Source organism: Mustela erminea, chromosome 16, assembly GCF_009829155.1.
Source record: "Mustela erminea isolate mMusErm1 chromosome 16, mMusErm1.Pri, whole genome shotgun sequence".
Lineage (NCBI taxonomy): Eukaryota > Metazoa > Chordata > Mammalia > Carnivora > Mustelidae > Mustela > Mustela erminea.
The window spans coordinates 46,540,562-46,558,368 of record NC_045629.1 but is presented as its reverse complement, the minus strand read 5'-3'; the positions used below and the strand labels follow the sequence as shown (position 1 = coordinate 46,558,368).

The 17,807-nt window shown below is 41.1% G+C and overlaps 1 protein-coding gene across 1 annotated transcript in view; it reads right to left on the bottom strand.

Annotated features, from left to right (window-relative positions):
- LAPTM4B (lysosomal protein transmembrane 4 beta) overlaps nt 1–17,807 on the bottom strand; it is a 75,027-nt gene that overhangs the window by 17,559 nt on the left and 39,661 nt on the right. Inside the window, exons 3-6 of the mRNA XM_032316118.1 lie at nt 11,365–11,438; nt 10,888–11,010; nt 7,888–7,986; nt 3,510–3,605 (exon numbers count right to left, since the gene is read on the bottom strand). Of these exons, the coding sequence (XP_032172009.1) occupies nt 3,510–3,605; nt 7,888–7,986; nt 10,888–11,010; nt 11,365–11,438 (392 nt within the window). The remainder of the gene's footprint in view (nt 1–3,509; nt 3,606–7,887; nt 7,987–10,887; nt 11,011–11,364; nt 11,439–17,807) is intronic.

Here is a 17,807-nt window from a genome sequence, read left to right as displayed (position 1 = left end):
GAGGTCTCAGAGTGTGGCTTTGGTATATTTAGAGTTTTAAAGTTGGAATGCAAGCATTAACTCCTTTCATTCGAGTCAAAACAGTCTTCAAACATGCGGAGCCCTGCTTAAAAAGAATTATGTTCTCCAACCGTGGAAATCTAGATATGGTCTCCACCTAAAGGAAGCAGTGCTCCTTGAAGAAATGGCTGATTCCGGGTCTGGGATTATAAATGGACAAGAGGAGCATCAAGGATCCTGTCAACGAGACAGCCAAGAAGCCATGGTTCTGTCAAAAGACCCCGGGGGCCAACCTGAAGGGGCTCCCACTGCCCAAAGATAGTACAATTTGAGCATCAATAAGGATATTAACTAAAATGTACAAGCTTTTTAGATAAAGTTTTTATTTTTTTCCCTTTGAAAGTCTCAAAAGGGTATGGAATAATAGGTTAAGGTTTTCTTTAGGCTTACTGGTAAAATATATCAAGATAGTTTACTTTTCAATTGGACACCCCCAGCTCTTCTCCTAATAGGCCTCTTTTCATGACTTCATGTGTTACATAAAAACAAACAAGCAAACAAAAAAACCTTCACTGGTCACCATTAGAGAATGACAGACCAACTCGCCATTGGGACAACTGATAAATAACAAAACCAAGTATATTCACCCAGGTCACAAGTACCACTGGGTAAGCAAATCACGTATGAGGGAAAATTTCTCTTTACAGAAATATTCCAGCTAATGAATGAACAAGGAGTGATGGCATGTAATTATATTGCAAACCCTAATGAATCACTGAATCTAGGTGTTAAGATATTCATGGCTGCTGACATCCCCAAAGACAGAATCAGCCAGACATTATCTGCCTCTTGCTGGAAGAACCAATGATCAATTATAAAGTAATATTGCAGCAAAAAAAGGGGGGGCGGTGGATATGAATGTGGGAAGCCTCTAGATCCAAGCGCTGATCTACTGGGAATACAGAGGACTACATTACAGGCAGTCAGACAAATCTAGTCTGTAGGACAAACTAGTTTCCGTAACAAAAAATTAGAATCTTAAAATACAGATTGACCCATAGCTTGTATTTAAAATAAACCACTAGAAAAACATGTATGAGACAGCTGGAAATCTGAGCACTTAATGGATATCTTATGCTATTAAGGAGTTATTATGTTAGGTATAATAAGGACTTCTTAAAAAAAAAAAAAAAAGCACATCATCATTTTTTTTTAAAAAAGCTTTCAAAATACTGTCAGAAGAGCTGAGATTCGGGTGGTATATTTAGCCTACATTTTGGAGTAGATTACAACCTACTTATGAGAAATAATAAATCTCTCTTCCCCAGGAATACGCTTCTTTAAGAAACAAACACACACATACACAGAGAAAAAGAAAGGTTCACTGGGAACTTTGAGAAAGTAGAAACATTATCAGCAACACAGTTTCCTGTCTTAAAAATGTCAAGTTGGTAGAGCATGATGACCAAGAAGATAATGACCAGTAACCACTGCTGAACAATTGCCCAGCCCCTCCTGTCAACAAACCAGGAAACCATCACAGTTGGCTTGAGTCTATGGTCCCAAATCCTAGTGATTCCAAATCACCTGCAACCTGGAAGCTTTTCTGAAGAAAAAAGTCTATTATTAGAGGAGCTAGGGAAGTCCGGTTGAAAGCGCAACTATTTTGAATCTATGTTAGTTTGAATAAAACCTCCCTGTTATTCCATGTCTAATTCTGAATCTTTCAATGGGAGAAAATAGAAGCTTCCTCTAAAAAGCCAAGTTGGATGCACTTTAAGGATTTACTCATGGTTCTTAAATTCTCTCAGCACCCCAATTCCTACAAATTTCAGACTATCCTTGGATCTGGAGCTCTATCTATACAATGCATACCTTTTCAGCCATTCCACCTGGCTTCCATTAGAAATACACACCACCCTTCAGAACGCTGTGAGCAAACCACGCCCAACAGCGCACTAACACTAACGTGTGAGGCACAGGCATTATCGTCCCTGCAACACTTCTCAAGGCTCACAACTGCAACATTCAGGTGACATTCTGATGCATCTTTACTGTTCAGCAACTCTCTTGGTTCCTCAGACTCAAAAACCTCAAACTTGGTTTAGATTTCTCATTACATCAGCAGGATAATAAATGTACCCTGGGATTTCTTGTTTAGGAAGAAAAGCAGGAAAAAAAATTACAGCTAACTAAATATCCAGAAACTCGAAATGAAGGAAAAAGTTCCTTAAGCCAGTAATTTTACCAAAATTGTGATCATTACAAAGAGCTATTTCTTTAAAGAGACTTACTGACCAAGAGGAATTATTTAAAGGGTTGAAGGAAAACATGTGTTTACTGTGATCAGGACACAGGATTCTGCAGAACTGACCCCCACCCGACCCCAAGAGCCCCCTCAGCGTCTGACACGCTGGGCTTTGTGCACCTGGTGGTGGCAGAGCCTCTTCTTAAACCACTGCTCAAACACATGCAAGTCAACTCAGGACGTGCTGGGTGAAAACGAAGAACTATTCACATGCAGCATGCTTTCTCTCAAAAATTCCACACTGTTCTCAGTGTATTAGCTGGTACACATATATGTAATATAAGGAACGAAACTGTTTTATTCCCATTTTATATACAGAGAAATCAAGTCAGGACAGGTTAAATTACTTCAGTGAGGTCACAGAGTGACTCACCACAATTTAAGAAACAGAACAAATATGTAAAACTCTGTTCTGGTTTAGACTTAACACGCCCTTGGTATTTACCCTTCCATGCTTGCCGTCCGTTCTATATCCCCTCCAATCCTGTCCAGTATGAGCGCCATCCCACATATGTCGTTTTTGCATTAACCACTCCTTGAGCACCTACTTGTTCCAAGCACTGTGTCAGGCACCGTGCTGAACACAAAGATGATGGGACACGGAGAGGTTAATACCTAGAGGAATTATACTTTTCTTATGAGCCAGGCAGTTTAAGATAATCTATATCAAGGACGAATGACTTTGAGGACTCTTCCAGTAAAGACATGTTTTCCATAATCATATTAAATAGGTTTAAAAACTTTAAGTATGAACAACGAAGAACAGAACAAGACTTAATAATGTAGCAACCTCTGCTATTCTCATTTCTCTACCTCTACAACCAAATTTCTGGGTTCCATTTCACATGTCAAGTCAGACAGCAGTCATACTAAGCCAAACTGGTATCTAGAGTTTTATACCCTGGCTTAGTAATTCGAGTTTGAGATATATAAATATGGGGAAGGTACATGTATTATCCATCTGTAATTTTTTTTTTTAAGAATAAGCCAGAACTTATTTAAATAAAATACATGAACTATCTACATTTTAATATCCTCTAAGGAAAATAAAACACATTTCATTCTACCATCAATCTTTTGACTAAGCAGCTCATAAGTTTGTTTCAACAATGTAAAAATAGAGCAAACACACTAGAAACATCTAGAAGCTGTCATACAGTAGACGTGTGAACATCTCCAGGTTGAATGACTTCACACCTACCGTAGTGTCATTGCTGGTAACATAAACCAGGACATCAGAGGAGTTCCTGCCATTGATATACCGGTAGCAGTTCCAGACACAGCTAATCAGGTAACCCTGTAAATGAGTAGTGATTATTAGGTCTCTGATTTCCAAACTTCAATTTTTAGTCCGCCCACACAGAAAGTCGTATTACAGAACTTTTATTTACTAACTTGTAAGCGCACATAGTAACTCTACTAAATCAAGAACTCTTTACAATTACAAATGTTCGGTATAGAACTTTCTGGCAGCTTATCCTATCACAGCCGCCCTCTCCCAAGATGGTAGGCGGTGGTGGTGGGGACACGGGAGAGCAGGAGAGTATGTAGCTGGAAGGCACAGTTGCCACAAACACTTGCTTTCCTCAATGTCACAGATCAATCCATGTGTTAACCCATTTTTCATCACTTTTTTTTTAAAGATTTATTTATTTATTTGACAGACAGAGACCACAAGTAGGCAGAAAGGCAGGCAGAGAGAGAGAGGGAAGCAGGCTCCCCGCTGAGCAGAGAGCCCAATGCGGGGCTTGATCCCAGGACCTTGAGATCATGACCTGAGCCGAAGGCAGAGGCTTTAACCCACTGAGCCACCCAGGTGCTCCTCTCATCACATTTTTAATCTCCGTCTTCAGAATTTTTCTTCTACATGATTATGTATGATTAAACTAATCACATTCAAGTTAATTTTTAAAAACCATTCACAGCATATAAATTTGCTTTCTGGTCAACAGAGGTCACTAAATCATCTCCATCTTCATACTAAAGTATCCGGAGAAGACCATTAAAATCAATGCCCAGAATAAAGCCAAGGATAAAAGTACAAGTTCATGGGAGACGTGCAGACTAGGAGCCTCTTGCCCTTCCACTCGGAGCACCTAGGAGTGGATTAGAATTAGAGGACGTCAAAATCCCTTTCCCACTTTACACTTTTTTATCAAAAAATGTAAAGATGTGGAGAAACCGGAATCCTCGTTCGCTGTGGGTGGCAATGTGAAATGATGCAGATGCTTTGGAGAACAGTTTGGTGGCTCCTCAAAGGGTTAAAGAGTGACCATACAACCCTGCAGTTCCACTCCTCCGTGTATGCCCGTGAAAAAGGAACGCGTGCCCACACGCACTCTTGTACACGAATGCTCAAGCAGCGGTATTCCTAAGAGCCAGAGTGGGGAAGTGACTGCAACGTCCATCAACCGATGATCAGCTAGACAGAATGTGGTATATTCACGGGGTGGGTATCATTCAGCCGTATAAAGGAAAGGAATCCTGATACATATACAACATGGACGAACCCTGAAAATATGCTAAGTCAAAGCAAGTCAGTCCTAGAGGACCACATATTATAGAAATCTATTTATATGAAATGTCCCCAACAGACAAATCTGTAGAGAGATAAAGTTGATTAGTAGTTGTCAGGTGTTGGGGATCTGGGGGTGATGAAGATGAGGGATAATAGCAGGTCATGAAAATGCCCTCAAGTTACCCTGTTTACCACAGAGCTGGGTTCACACAACCCCGTGACCATACTAAAAGCCACTGAATTGTACCCTTTAAATGGGTGAACTTTATGATTTATCAATTATATCGCAACAAAGTTGTTCTATATCAAAGATGTTAAAAGACAAAAGGAATGCCTGTCGACATTTCTTTGACATTTCTTGGAAGACTGAGGTAAAATATTCCGTTGTATACTCAGAATGCTGTCTCAGGCTGCGCTCATCCTTAATGATGGTTATTTCTCATATTTAAATATTCTGTGATGATGTGAAGATGAAAATGTAAAATGGTACTTTATGAAATGTTTCTGGACAGCAATAATCCGAAACCGGGTATCAGCAATGACAAAAAGAGAGACAGGAAGGGAGTATTTCTTGAACAATGCACATAATATGTTCATTTTACTCAAACCTTCAGTTTACTCAATCCTGTCATTCCTTTACTGAGAAAACAAGAGCCTTGGACTTTGAGAACTTCAGTACAAACGAAAACAAATGTTTGCACGTACTCATTATGTGTTCTGTGAGAAGACTACAGGCATCCATGATTTTAGCATGAGCAGTAGCTTCTCTTTGAGTCCAGCTGAGACCTCTGCACTTGACATGTCTACAATACAAGCGTTAAACAGCAGAAGGGAGGCACCTGGGGGCGGGGGCTTCACAAGCCCAGCCAGCATTCTCAAGGGTTCCTGACACTATCATATGCATTCACTTACTGATCACAGCAAGGGGGAAGAAACCCTCTGGCCTATTGTTTCTAAAAACCCAGTAACTTACGTCAATGACCTTCTTTCTTTCTTGACATTTCTGTCATCTTCTTCAATTTCAAGAGAATTAAATATTTAGTATGTTTCCCAAATAAACATGCAGTGACAAATCATCCTAAGGAACCCGTGTGGTGATAAACTTTATCAAACAGTACCCGGGAATTTAGGTCACAAGAGCCACTCATCAGGTAAACTGATACATCCAATCACAGCATGTAGACTCATATTTATTTAAATGAATAATCACCAAGTCTCTAAGTGCAAGGCATCAGCATAGCGCTAGGACGATGATAAAACTTAAGGCACAGTCTACCTTTTCAAGGAAATGCAGTCTGGTTAGTAAGCAGGTATTAAGTGACGAACTACTGAGACAAAGGCGTATCTCCTACAGGCTAGAGATAGGTCTGTATTGTACCTTTCATTCGATCATTATAATTAAGTGTTTTGCAATTTATAAAAGCACCACGGGGCAGACACTGTTCTTACAACCTAACCCTAGTACTAGAACAGGGCCTGGCACATGGGAGACCCTTAATAAATATTTACTGAAAAAAAAAAAAATGAATGAATGATGCATCTTCTCAACCACTAATACACTCAAACTTCACAGTCACCCCCACAGCATGTTTTCTTAACCATTACTGCTGGTTATTAAATTAAAAAAAAAAAAAAAAAAAAAACAAGGCTCTGGCCACATGGACAGAAACAGCAGTGAGAGAAGTGAACTCTGACTCAACATCCCAAGGTAAAGCATTTCTAAGACAAAGGAAAACATCTACAAAGTTAAAATGCCTCCAAGAGCACTAGGAGGTTCTGGCTTCTGTGCTGGTAATGGCAGAAAGTGTGGTGTGGTCAACCAACCCTCCTACATGTAAAAATGGTAAAATCTGCAAAAAGATATACACGTAATTTGAAAGCATGAGGGAGGGACCAAAACAAGCAGAAATTAAAGAAAAGTCTGCCTTAAAAAGAAAAGAGAAAAAAAAAGTCTGCCTTTGGAAGACAAATTGTCAGGGGTTTGAGAGTTTGCAACCTTTTGCCAGGTAGGGCAAGGGACCATATTCAGGGCCCACGGAGAAGCCAGAAGGTTGGGGTGAGGAGAGCAAACTGGAGAGGCAGGAAGCCTCAATATGCACGTATAAAATCCGCCCCCATCCCAAGCACTGAGCACCACAGTAGGAACGTGCTTAGTTCATGGGAAAAATGCTGACTCAGACGACTCCCTATGGATCATCGTTTCGCTCCTCTTCCTATTATCTGCTTCGAAAGACTATTCTCTCTAAATGCAGCTTCTTTGAGCTTATCAAAGCTTGGCTGCTTAAGAACTGGGTAATTTTAGGCCAACATAAAGACAACAAAAGATGTTAGGAATTAAAAGTTCAAAGTATAAAAAAAAAAGTTCAAAGTATAGTAATGACTTAGAAACTTTCTACTTCGTAGCTGCACACAAGCACCAAGTGCAGTGATGTTTTTATCATCAGGTTCACGAAGATGAAAAAGAGGAGCAGCACTCAACTGCTGAGGGCGTAGCAAATAGTGCTCTTGGGGTGCTGGTCACCTCATCTCAGGGGGAGCTGTTGGACACCCCAAAAGAAGCCCTCCATTATGCACACCCTCTAATTTTAAGAAATGTTGTCTGGAAGAAATACATACGTAAGTGTGTGAAAGATGTCGTGAAAAAAATAATAGCACTATTGAGTGAGAAAGCAGAAACTGTCTTGATGTCCAAAAATAAGTAATTTATTAAATATTGATAAATTCATATACCAGATTGTCAGAGAACACTGTTAAGACTGTATTACACTGTAAAAACAAAGTACAGAACAATGTGCACACGACAAATGCAGTATCCTACTCACTACCTAACGTGGTGAATGCATTCCCCTCCAAATGGATTTTGGAGTAACCCTTTGGCCTGAGGGAAGGTGGCTACTATTTCTCTCTCACACAGATAAAAGAAATGGAACTGTTAAGGCAATCAAAAGGCAGTTCAGAAATATAAAGCAACATAAAGAACTAACACAAGTTTGCTTACTTTCTTAGCATTCATGAATACACTTAACAGTATCTAGGCTGTAAGTAAAATCTTCATGCTTACCTTAAAAGTCAAGATAATGCTGATGAACAGAAGAATAATAAGGACCAAACAGGTAGGATTCACGGACATGATATCATCTCTGTAGGGAAAATTCGGAGGCTGCAAACAAAAAGTGCCTCGTTAACAAATTTCATTAATCATTCCAGATTAGACCCCTTAGGCATTAACCAGATATGCTCATTAAAAAGCAATTAGTTAAAAAAAAAAAAAAAAAAAAAAAAAAAAAAAAAAGGCAATTAGTTAAAGCAGACAGTTATTATTTAAGACCACTACACACTTCCTAGCCCACTTCTAATGAAACAGTGACAGTGTGTAGAGAAAGGCCAGTGTGCTTGTAATTCCACAGTAACTCGTGGAAAGTCAAGTCAGAGAAGATTCGCGAGGCTTGGAAATGTAACTGTGCCCTCCTTCCTGCACAGAAAGTCAGAAGTCAGTAGTTCTCGCCTGTGACACTGAGATTCGCCGCAAATGGCAGACCACACTAAGGGGCGTGCACAGGGCAAGGAGGGAAAACCTATTAAAACAGTCTTATTAATACAGAGCATTTTTTTGCTGATGTTTTGTCTCAAGGAGCAGAATCTTTTACACTAGTAGGTATTTATAGCATTTAAAAAAATAAAAAAAGAAGATGATGATGATCAAGTCCTACCATCTGGCCATACTGATTAACTATCAGGTCAAAGGAAACCTTTTTAAGGAGGCTCCGAACCAGCTCCTGTGGTTGGGAGTGGCCGGACAGCCCGCTGGAAGCCCTCCACGTCCCCGGCCGGGAGCGTGGTGCAGGGACAGCACCCCCAGCTGCCACATCCCCCTAACCTCTTCCTCATCATCGAATCCACGGCTTTGGACTCCACATTAGCAGTATTTTGAGATGTAACGAAGAGGTTCCAAATGTTAAAGGAGAATGGAAAGAAACTTCTCCTCCCCACGGTCAACATCACCTAATGGTTTTCAATCTCCACTTACTTTGGGCCAAAACCCCAAGAGATAAAAAAATCTGAGTCATTCTTTGTGATCAGCTCATGGGACTGGTCCTTCCCCTTACAGACTGGAAGGGTTTGCATACTGCTAATCTTACAGGTAAGAATAAAACAAGTTGGTGTCAACTTGGTGTCAATTCCTAAGATCAACACAAATCATACTGTTTCTGTGTCTAATTTAAAAAAAAAAGGGATTAAAGTGGAAGTACGTGGCTCCTTCCACAAAGACCTCCACACTCCTTCCCCTCAGAAAAGCGAACACGGTTTCTACAGCAAGAGCTGTAGAGGCACAATTTATTTTAACTGCATTTTACAAGAACATGCATGAGGAGAACAGGCGTTCATGTGAAGGGGTGATCTCCCCCAACCTCAGGTAAGCGTCCCTTCAGACACAGCAACCTGTCAGTGGGCCTCGCTGTCCACGCAGCTTTACCTTCGTGCTTAGGCAACCTCATCATCCGTGGGCCTCACGCCTTCAGCTCAAACTGATTTTTAAGTAGAACATACTGAAGACATTCATTTGGATGATTTGGTTTATAATTACAAATGAAAGATGGTGATTTTATTTCATTTTTGTACTCATATTGTGCTCACTATCAGCATCACCAACATCATCATTTTACCACCAGTGGCTCTAAAGCAAATGAGTATGAAGTGACTGAGCAGCGTGGGGTATGGCAGAAAGTCGAGGTAGCCATCTGAGAGTTCTCCAGGCTCGCCTGCATGTTCCATGCTTTCTGCTTCTTCTAAGTCTCTGCAAAACACAGATGGAGCAAACACCACACGCTTCAAGGGGTCACAGGGCCACCACAGGGCTTTTCTTGGCATCTCCTAACTCGGCACCACCCTTTCCTGGCCCCTCACATGACAGGCTATGGGGAGGTCATGTCTCCTCCACATGTCCAAGGTTGACTGGAGGAGCCCGGCACTGGGTCATCATTACAGAATAAAAGCACAAGTGCTTAAAGACTGAGGTCGTTCTCCTACTGCTCGTCACATAGAAACCCTCTCAGGCAGAAATGCTCCAGCTCTACCATAAGAGAGAATACAGAGTAGCACACGGGAAATACACAGTATTTTTTTTCTAGACACTACAGGATACCAAAACACAGACCTGTTTTCTAAAGCAAAGGGAAGCTGTTGCTAACAGCTTAAGAATGACAATCGCAACAGCAGTGGCGAAAGAACACTTTTAAGGAGCAAAGAACACTAGAGGCTTTCCAGTTGGCTCTTCTAGGTCTGCTGGCTACTGGATACGCCTCCTGGGTGTGCCAGCCGCAAGATCACAAACCCCGGCTGCCGCCATTCCTCCCTGCCCTCCCTTTTCCACTGAACTTCTGGCCTCCGCTGTCATGTCAAATCCCCAGCCTTGAACCTCCCATCCCAGGAAAACCCTGCTCCGTCCCCCATGCTCACAAACAATGCAAACTTCTAAAGAGTCAACATTCTCTCCCTTTGAAACATGCTAAGATTTTGAAGAAATTAAATTTTAAGGCACAGTCACAATCTTAACAAAGGTGAGAGATACAGAGGCATAGAGGATTACATTCTCCCCCAGCTTCTGAATACCCAGTTACCCACGTTTGCTCAGATGGTCACAAAGAACATTTAACAGAAAACAAGGCCTAAAGAGATGCTTGAGCAGGAAAGGGTTCTATGGCCAAATAAGTTTGGGAACCAGTGTCCAGTACAGTTCCACTTTCTCCGTACAAGAGCAGAGGCAAAAAAACGATCCTCTGCTGATAACTGAGCAAACTACATTTTACAAAGTAAGAATTAGTAACTAGTTTATTATTTGCGTAGGTCCATCTAATACAGTCATCGCAGCCCGCCCCCTTATCAACCTCAAGAAGTTATGTTGTTTCAAAAAGCATTCTAAGAAACCAGAAACCTAAAAGATAACACTCAAAAATCTCTAATCAGTAACTCAGATGCAAGTGGAAAAACCCAAAATTTCACGTGTGTGTGTGTGTGTACACAACCAGATCTGAAGGGAACAGCGATGAGGATGGCCACATACCAGCTGTCGTATGTATTCCTGAATGGAGTTTGGATAAACAAGCACAGTGACGGCAACCAAGGTGTTGAGGGCGAAATCAAAGATCTGGTAACAGAAGAACGGGATGATCCAGGCAGCACGTTGCTAAATATGAGAGAAAAGATGTTGTTGTTACGTTCAGTATCATAAAATGTTGTTTTTTCCCAACTCAGACAAATCGTTTCTTCCTCTGGAGGGAAGAGGAGGACAAGACATTCGATACGCCAGGTCCTGAGGACAACTGGTCAACCCCACCAACGAGATTAACCAACAGGCCTCCATGAACACTTCTGGTTTTCCACAGCACTGGTTTTCCACAGAATAATAATACGAGACTGAAACTTCAAAGGCTCTTAGAGGAAACTGAGAATCACTTTTTCCTTCTCACAAGTAGCTGCCCAGGCTACAAGGGTAAGGGACCAAGGAGAAGGCCCAGCCCCCTACTTCAAAGCCGCTTACCTTGTACGCTCCATAAGTGGCCATGGCACATATCAGGATCATGAGAAGAGAAATTGCAATCGCAATGCACATGTCTGCCAAAGGGTTAGGAAAGAAAGAAGAAAATCAGTAGGAGATCCACTGTTTTCACAATTTGTCCTTCCTCAAAGGCATTTTGTTTATAAAACAATTGTAAGCGAGAATTTAATTATTAAGTCAAACACCCAGAGCTCTTTTGGAATTTGAAAAAGTTACAGTTAATGGATATAAAATGTCCAAAAGGCATTCTCCCTAAATCACATTAAGTGTCTACAGATAACATGCTGACTTGCACTTAAGTTTATTTTGGAAATGGGAAAGAGGGGGCGCCTGGGTGGCTCAGTGGGTTAAAGCCTCTGACTTCGGCTCGGGTCATGATCTTAGGGTCCTGGGATCAAGTCCCACATCGGGCTCTCTGCTCAGCGGGGAGCCTGCTTCCCCCTCTCTCTCTCCTGCCTCTCTGCCTACTTGTGATCTCTCTGTCAAATAAATAAATAAAATCTTAAAAAAAAAAAAAAAAGAAAAGAAAATGGGAAAGAGATATTGGTTACATATGTTTAAAAAAAAAAGGTTTGGAATTCTGTTTCACTGAATGAGATATATAATAAATCAGGTAGCTTTGAAACATGAGTGTCTCACTTGTCTTTTATAAACTCGTGTGTCTTGCGCCCTTATTAAAATCCTCCACTGGGGGCACTAGGGTAGCTCCGTCCATTAAGTGTCTGCCTTCAGCTCAGATCATGATCCCAGAGTCCTGGGATTGAGTCCCATGTTGGGCTCCTTCATCAGCAGGGAGTCTGCTTCTCCCTCTCCCCGCCTCCCACTTACTCTGTTTCTCTCTCAAATAAATAAATAAATATATATATATATATATATATATATATATATATATATATGTATTTTTTTAATTAAAAGATTTTATTTATTTGACAGAGACAGACAGTGAGAGAGGGAACACAAGCAGGGGGAATGGGAGAGGGAGAAGCAGGTTTCCCGCTGAGCAGGGAGCCTGATGCGGGGCTTGATCCCATGACGCTGGGATCAGGACCTAAGCTGAAGGCAGATGCTTAATGACTGAGCCACCCAGGCGCCCCTCAAATAAATAATATATTTCAAAAATAAATAAATAAAGCCCTCCACTGGCTTCCCATCTCATTTAAAATAAAATATCAATTTCTTATCACAGCCTTTATGTCTGTATTTCTTCTAGAGCATGTCTACCTCTCCAATCTCGTCTATTACTTTCCCACTTCCTACAATCCAGCCACACCACTTGGTTCCCTAAGTACAACCCATCATGGGGCCTTACATCTGCAGTTCCCGCTGACTAGAGGCAACATCACTCACATTTTCACGGGAGTAGCTCTGCCTTTTTATTTTGTCTAAGATTCTATTTACTTGAGGGGCACCTGGGTGGCTCAGTGGGTTAAGGCCTCTGCCTTCGGCTCGGGTCATGATCCCAGAGTCCTGGGATTGAGCCCCGCATCGGGCTCTCTGCTCAGCGGGGAGCCTGCTTCCTCTTCTCTCTCTGCCTGCCTCTCTGCCTACTTGTGATCTCTGTCTGTCAAATAAATAAATAAAAATCTTTAAAAAAAAAAAAAAAAGATTCTATTTACTTGAGGGGGAGAGAGGAGTACGCACACAAGTTGTGGGGGGAGCAGAGAGGGAACCTGAGGGAGGCTAGATCCCAGGACCCTGAGATCATGACTAGAACCCAGGCACCCACCCCAAGCTCTGCCTTTTTAATCATTCAGGCCATAGCTCAGACATCAACATCTCCAACAGCTTTTCCCTGAGTAGTATAGGTAAGGCAGCCCTCACACTTCCTCCTGAGTTGGTATCGTATTTTTTTTCTTTTTTAACATTTTATTTATTTATTTGACAGAGAGAGAGATCACAAGTAGGCAGAGGCAGACAGAGAGAGGGAGGGAAGCAGGCTCCCCACCTATCAGAGAGCCCAATGCGGGGCTCGATCCCAAGACCCTGAGATCATGACCTCAGCCCAAGGCACAGGCTTAACCCACTGAGCCACCCAGGCGTCCCAATGTCGTATTCTCTTTATAGCACTTATCTCTACTATCTAACATATATACGTTATACATAACGTCTGTTGTGTCTTGTCTGTCTCCCCATGCAAGAACCCTCTCTGTGTCTTGTTTACTCTGTGTCTTGTTTACTCCTACAACCCAACACACAGAAGGGGATAGATGCCCACCCCAGTGGCCACTAGCCACAGGGAGGCACTGAGCACTTGCAGTGGGCTCAATCTTAATTAAGATGTGCTGTAAAATTAAAATGTACTCAGAATTACAGGTCCTGGTTTAAAAAAAAAAAAAAAAAGTGAAGTATCTTATTATTAATTTTTGTATGATTACATGCTAAAATATTTTGGATATACTGAGCTAACTAAGATAAATTTATTGAAGTTTATTTCACCTGTGTTTTTAAATGCGGCTCCTAGGAAATTTTAAATTCCATTATGTGTTTGCGCTCTATTTCTATTGAACAGTGCCGATCTGGAACAATGCCTGTCATCACAGCAGAGACGAAGCGAACATTTATTCAAGAGGTCATGTTACCGTATCTTTAGGGATTCAGATGACGACACATGACTGGGGTTCCCGGGTAGGGTGCTCACAAAAATCCACGATGTAAAGATCCGTACCGTGCTGACATTGCTGAGGCCCTTCACAGACACCTCATTTAGTACTCCTGACTCTGAGACAGACCTGTTCCCACCAAGCGCACTGCACAACCAGGGTCGGAGCGTATGTGACTTGCTGAGACAGTACTTGCATCAAAAGGCCGAACCTGACTAATCCTCACTTGGTGGATTTCAGATCTTTGCCTCTTTGTGCTAAGACTCTGCAGCTTCCACTTCAGCTCTGAATGCTGACCAATGACCTAACCTGGCCTGTCACTTCCTACAGGTATTTCTCCAAAGGAAAACATTCCACTTCTAGAACCTTCCTCTCTGTATCCTCAGCTTTAGAGATGAGAGGACATTTTAAGTAGGAGGGCTACATAAAATGCAGATGTATCAAAAAAGACCATTCGCCATCTTAAGAAAAAAAACAACTCGAAGGCTCCTGAGATTAATCTACAGATTTAGTGCAATAAATTCATAATGATGCTGGTCACTTTAATTAAAGGAATGAAAGTCTAATTCTCAAATAAGGAAAAAAAAAAATCACTCAGAGGGTGATTAGCCCTAGCTAGTGCTTAAAAGATCATGGTTTCTGCGGTGTCTGGGTGGCTCAGTGGGTTGAGCCTCTGCCTTCGGCTCAGGTCATGATCCCAGGGTCCTGGGATGGAGCCCCACGGCAGGCTCCCTTTTCTGCGGACAGTCTGCTTCTCCCTCTTTCTGCCCCTCTCCCCTTCTCGTGTTCTCTCTCACTTCTACTCTTTCTCTCTCTCAAGGAAATAAAATCTCTAAAAAAAACCACATGATTTCTTTCAGAATACATACATATTTTGTTGTTAATAATTTTTATGCTACATTAACTTAGCTTTTTCCCTCTAGTGAGGTAAAAGATACCTACAAGGAAAGTTAATGTATGCCTCACAGCATCCTCGCAGATTAGTGGGGGAATAAACCTGAATGCATTTTCCATGCAAAATGAAGCAAGCGGCTGACCTAACCCCTTACAGGCAAAGGTCAAACCTCTCTGTAGGGAGCCACATATGTAAATACACACGGATGCATTCTAGTGCCTTTGTTTGCATGTGAAGCAATGAAGCAGTGAGGGTTATCAGGTTCCTCGTGCCTACAGAAAGCTATGACCAGAGTGGGATGTCCATCATCTGCTTTGTTTCCCCACTTCATAGATATGCTTTCTTTCCTCACTGAACTGGGCTATTGTGTTATTTCATTTAATCCCTATAAGAAACCTAAGAGATAGTAAGTACTAATATTATCCCCATTTTAGATAAAAAAAAGATGGCTCAGAGAAGGCAAGTAATTTACCCAAGGCTGCCCAGCTAGTAAGTGGGATATTCTTCCCAAGCAGTCTAAGCCCCCAGTCAACTCCCTCAGGCAGTATGGGGCCCAGCTGGGAAGGAGGTAGATCACAATGACGCAGGTCAAAGTGCAGGGAAAGCCACACAGCAGCCCTCCAAGGAGCTGGACATCAGTATGTACTTGCTATGTGCAAAACCGATCTGAATTTATAGTGACCTTTAAAACCTGCATTCAGGCAAAAGTTTATTATTTTCTTGCCAACTGAGACAGTTTCCAAATTCTGTATAAGCATATTTAATAATGAGAAAAACATTAATTTAGGGGGGCCTGGGTGGCTCAGTGGGTTAAAGCCTATGCCTTCCACTCAGGTCATGATCTCAGGGTCCTGGGATCAAACCGTGAATCAAGCTCTCTGCTCAGCAAGAAGCCTGCTTCCCCGCACTCTCTCTGCCTGACTTTCTGACTACTTGTGATCTCTCTTTGTCAAATAAATAAATAAAATCTTTTTTAAAAATTTTAATTTAATTTAAAAAAAGAAAGAAAAACATTAATTTAACAGAAGCCAGACCATTTAGAGGATATTTGCTACTTCATGGATCTTAAACGAGATAGATAGGTAGACAAACTCAAAGCTGTATTCAAAAATTTTAAATATTGGTGTAACCACAAAAATTGATATAACCTGCATATCCTACTCTGAAGTAAAAAGAAACTCCAGAACTAAATCTCACATAATCATAAACAATGTTTAAATGTACATTTTTCTGAAGGAAGAGAAATTTATGTTTTTGAAGATATTTATTTATTTGACACAGAGAAAGCATAAGCAGTGGGAGCTGTAGAAGAGGGGGGAGAAACACCCCCAGGGCTCAATCCCTGAGATCATGACCTGAGCTGAAGGCAAACACTTAACCAACTGAGCCACCCAGGTGCCCCGTCAAAGAAGAGAAATTTAAAAGGCACAAATAAAAGTTGTAACAGGTATCCTATTCACCAGCACAATGACACACTACTTACAATTATGAAATTGTTAATTTGAGATGAGAAAATTTTCAATATTCTGTTCGTACAAATTATTATACCAACCACACTGACCAGACTGAATATATGACAAGCATGTGAAATCCCTTAGGTAGAATCAAAGTGTAAACTGAATAAAAACCACAGAGCGGGCTAAGATAAAGCAGGTTCACGTGCCTTCTCTCCTAGCAAATGAGAGCACAGGTTGATTCCTCTGAAATAATGCATAGGGCACCATGGTGAACATGAATTACTCTGAGGGATTAGAATTCCTTTAATTTTATTTGTCTTATTTATTTAAGCAGGTTCCACACCCAGCGTGGAGCCCAACACAGGACTTGAACTCCCAACACTAAGATCGAGACAAGAGCTGAGATCAAAAGCTGGACGCTTAACTGACTGAGCCACCCAAGAGCCCCTAAAATTCATTCCTTTTATTTTTAATTCATTCCTTTTAATTACGTCATGTAAGTGAGGTTATTATTCTAATATTCGTAATAAAAATTACGATCAGTAATAGTACTGTTCAGTGACAGGGACAATCTTTACTTATTCTTGGCACAAGGAGCTCCCAGTAGCAATCTAGTCGGAGCACACTGTCCTCATGTTGTTCCCTAAATTAAATTCCTGCTTTAATAATGCAGTTCTAATTTGAAAAGGATCCCAAGAAAAGCTACACCACAGGCCACAGAAGGCTAATTAGACCATGTTTTCTGATACTTAGTCAATCATTGAAACAGAATAGGCATGTAAAGGAGTTCTCTGAAATGCCTTTCTCTTTCTAAGTCACTGTATTGTCAATTATTGGTGAGACTGAGTATTTTTTCCCAAGTAATTACCCAGATCTCCCATTTCTTTCTTCTGCTCCTTTCCCCTCACTTTTTCCTATTTGAGCTGCATTTCTATTTCTTGTAACTGAAAGTGTTCTCCTAATGCCATTTGCTATGGTTCCTGAGTATATTAAGAACAATCCCTTTTTGTCTATCATCAATGTTGCCAAGTCATTTTCCCCATTTCTTTCTTTCAACATTACTATGCTGACCTCTGATACAAAAAAAGGTGTATGTAGGCCTTGTTGGTATGTGTGTTTTCATATGATTCAAATAATTTCTTGCATTGTTGTCTCTTGGCCTTAATGTCATGGAATACCATGGTATTTATGTTTAAATACCCTTATTTCTAATTCCACTTTCCCTTATATCTCTTCAATTTGGTTCTTTTTCCATAGAGCTTGGGAGCTAGCTAGATAACTATTTGATTCATGTTCCCATCTTACTTCCGTAGTCATAAGTTATTGTTTCGTCTCAAGTTTCTCTCATTTTTGGCCACATTCCTGGCACCCCAGTTTATGAAAACCAACACTATCTGGGGTCTATTCTCACTGTTAGGTTTAGAGAACTATTTTGAGATGGATCTGCAGCAACACTATGAGCTACCCACGCAA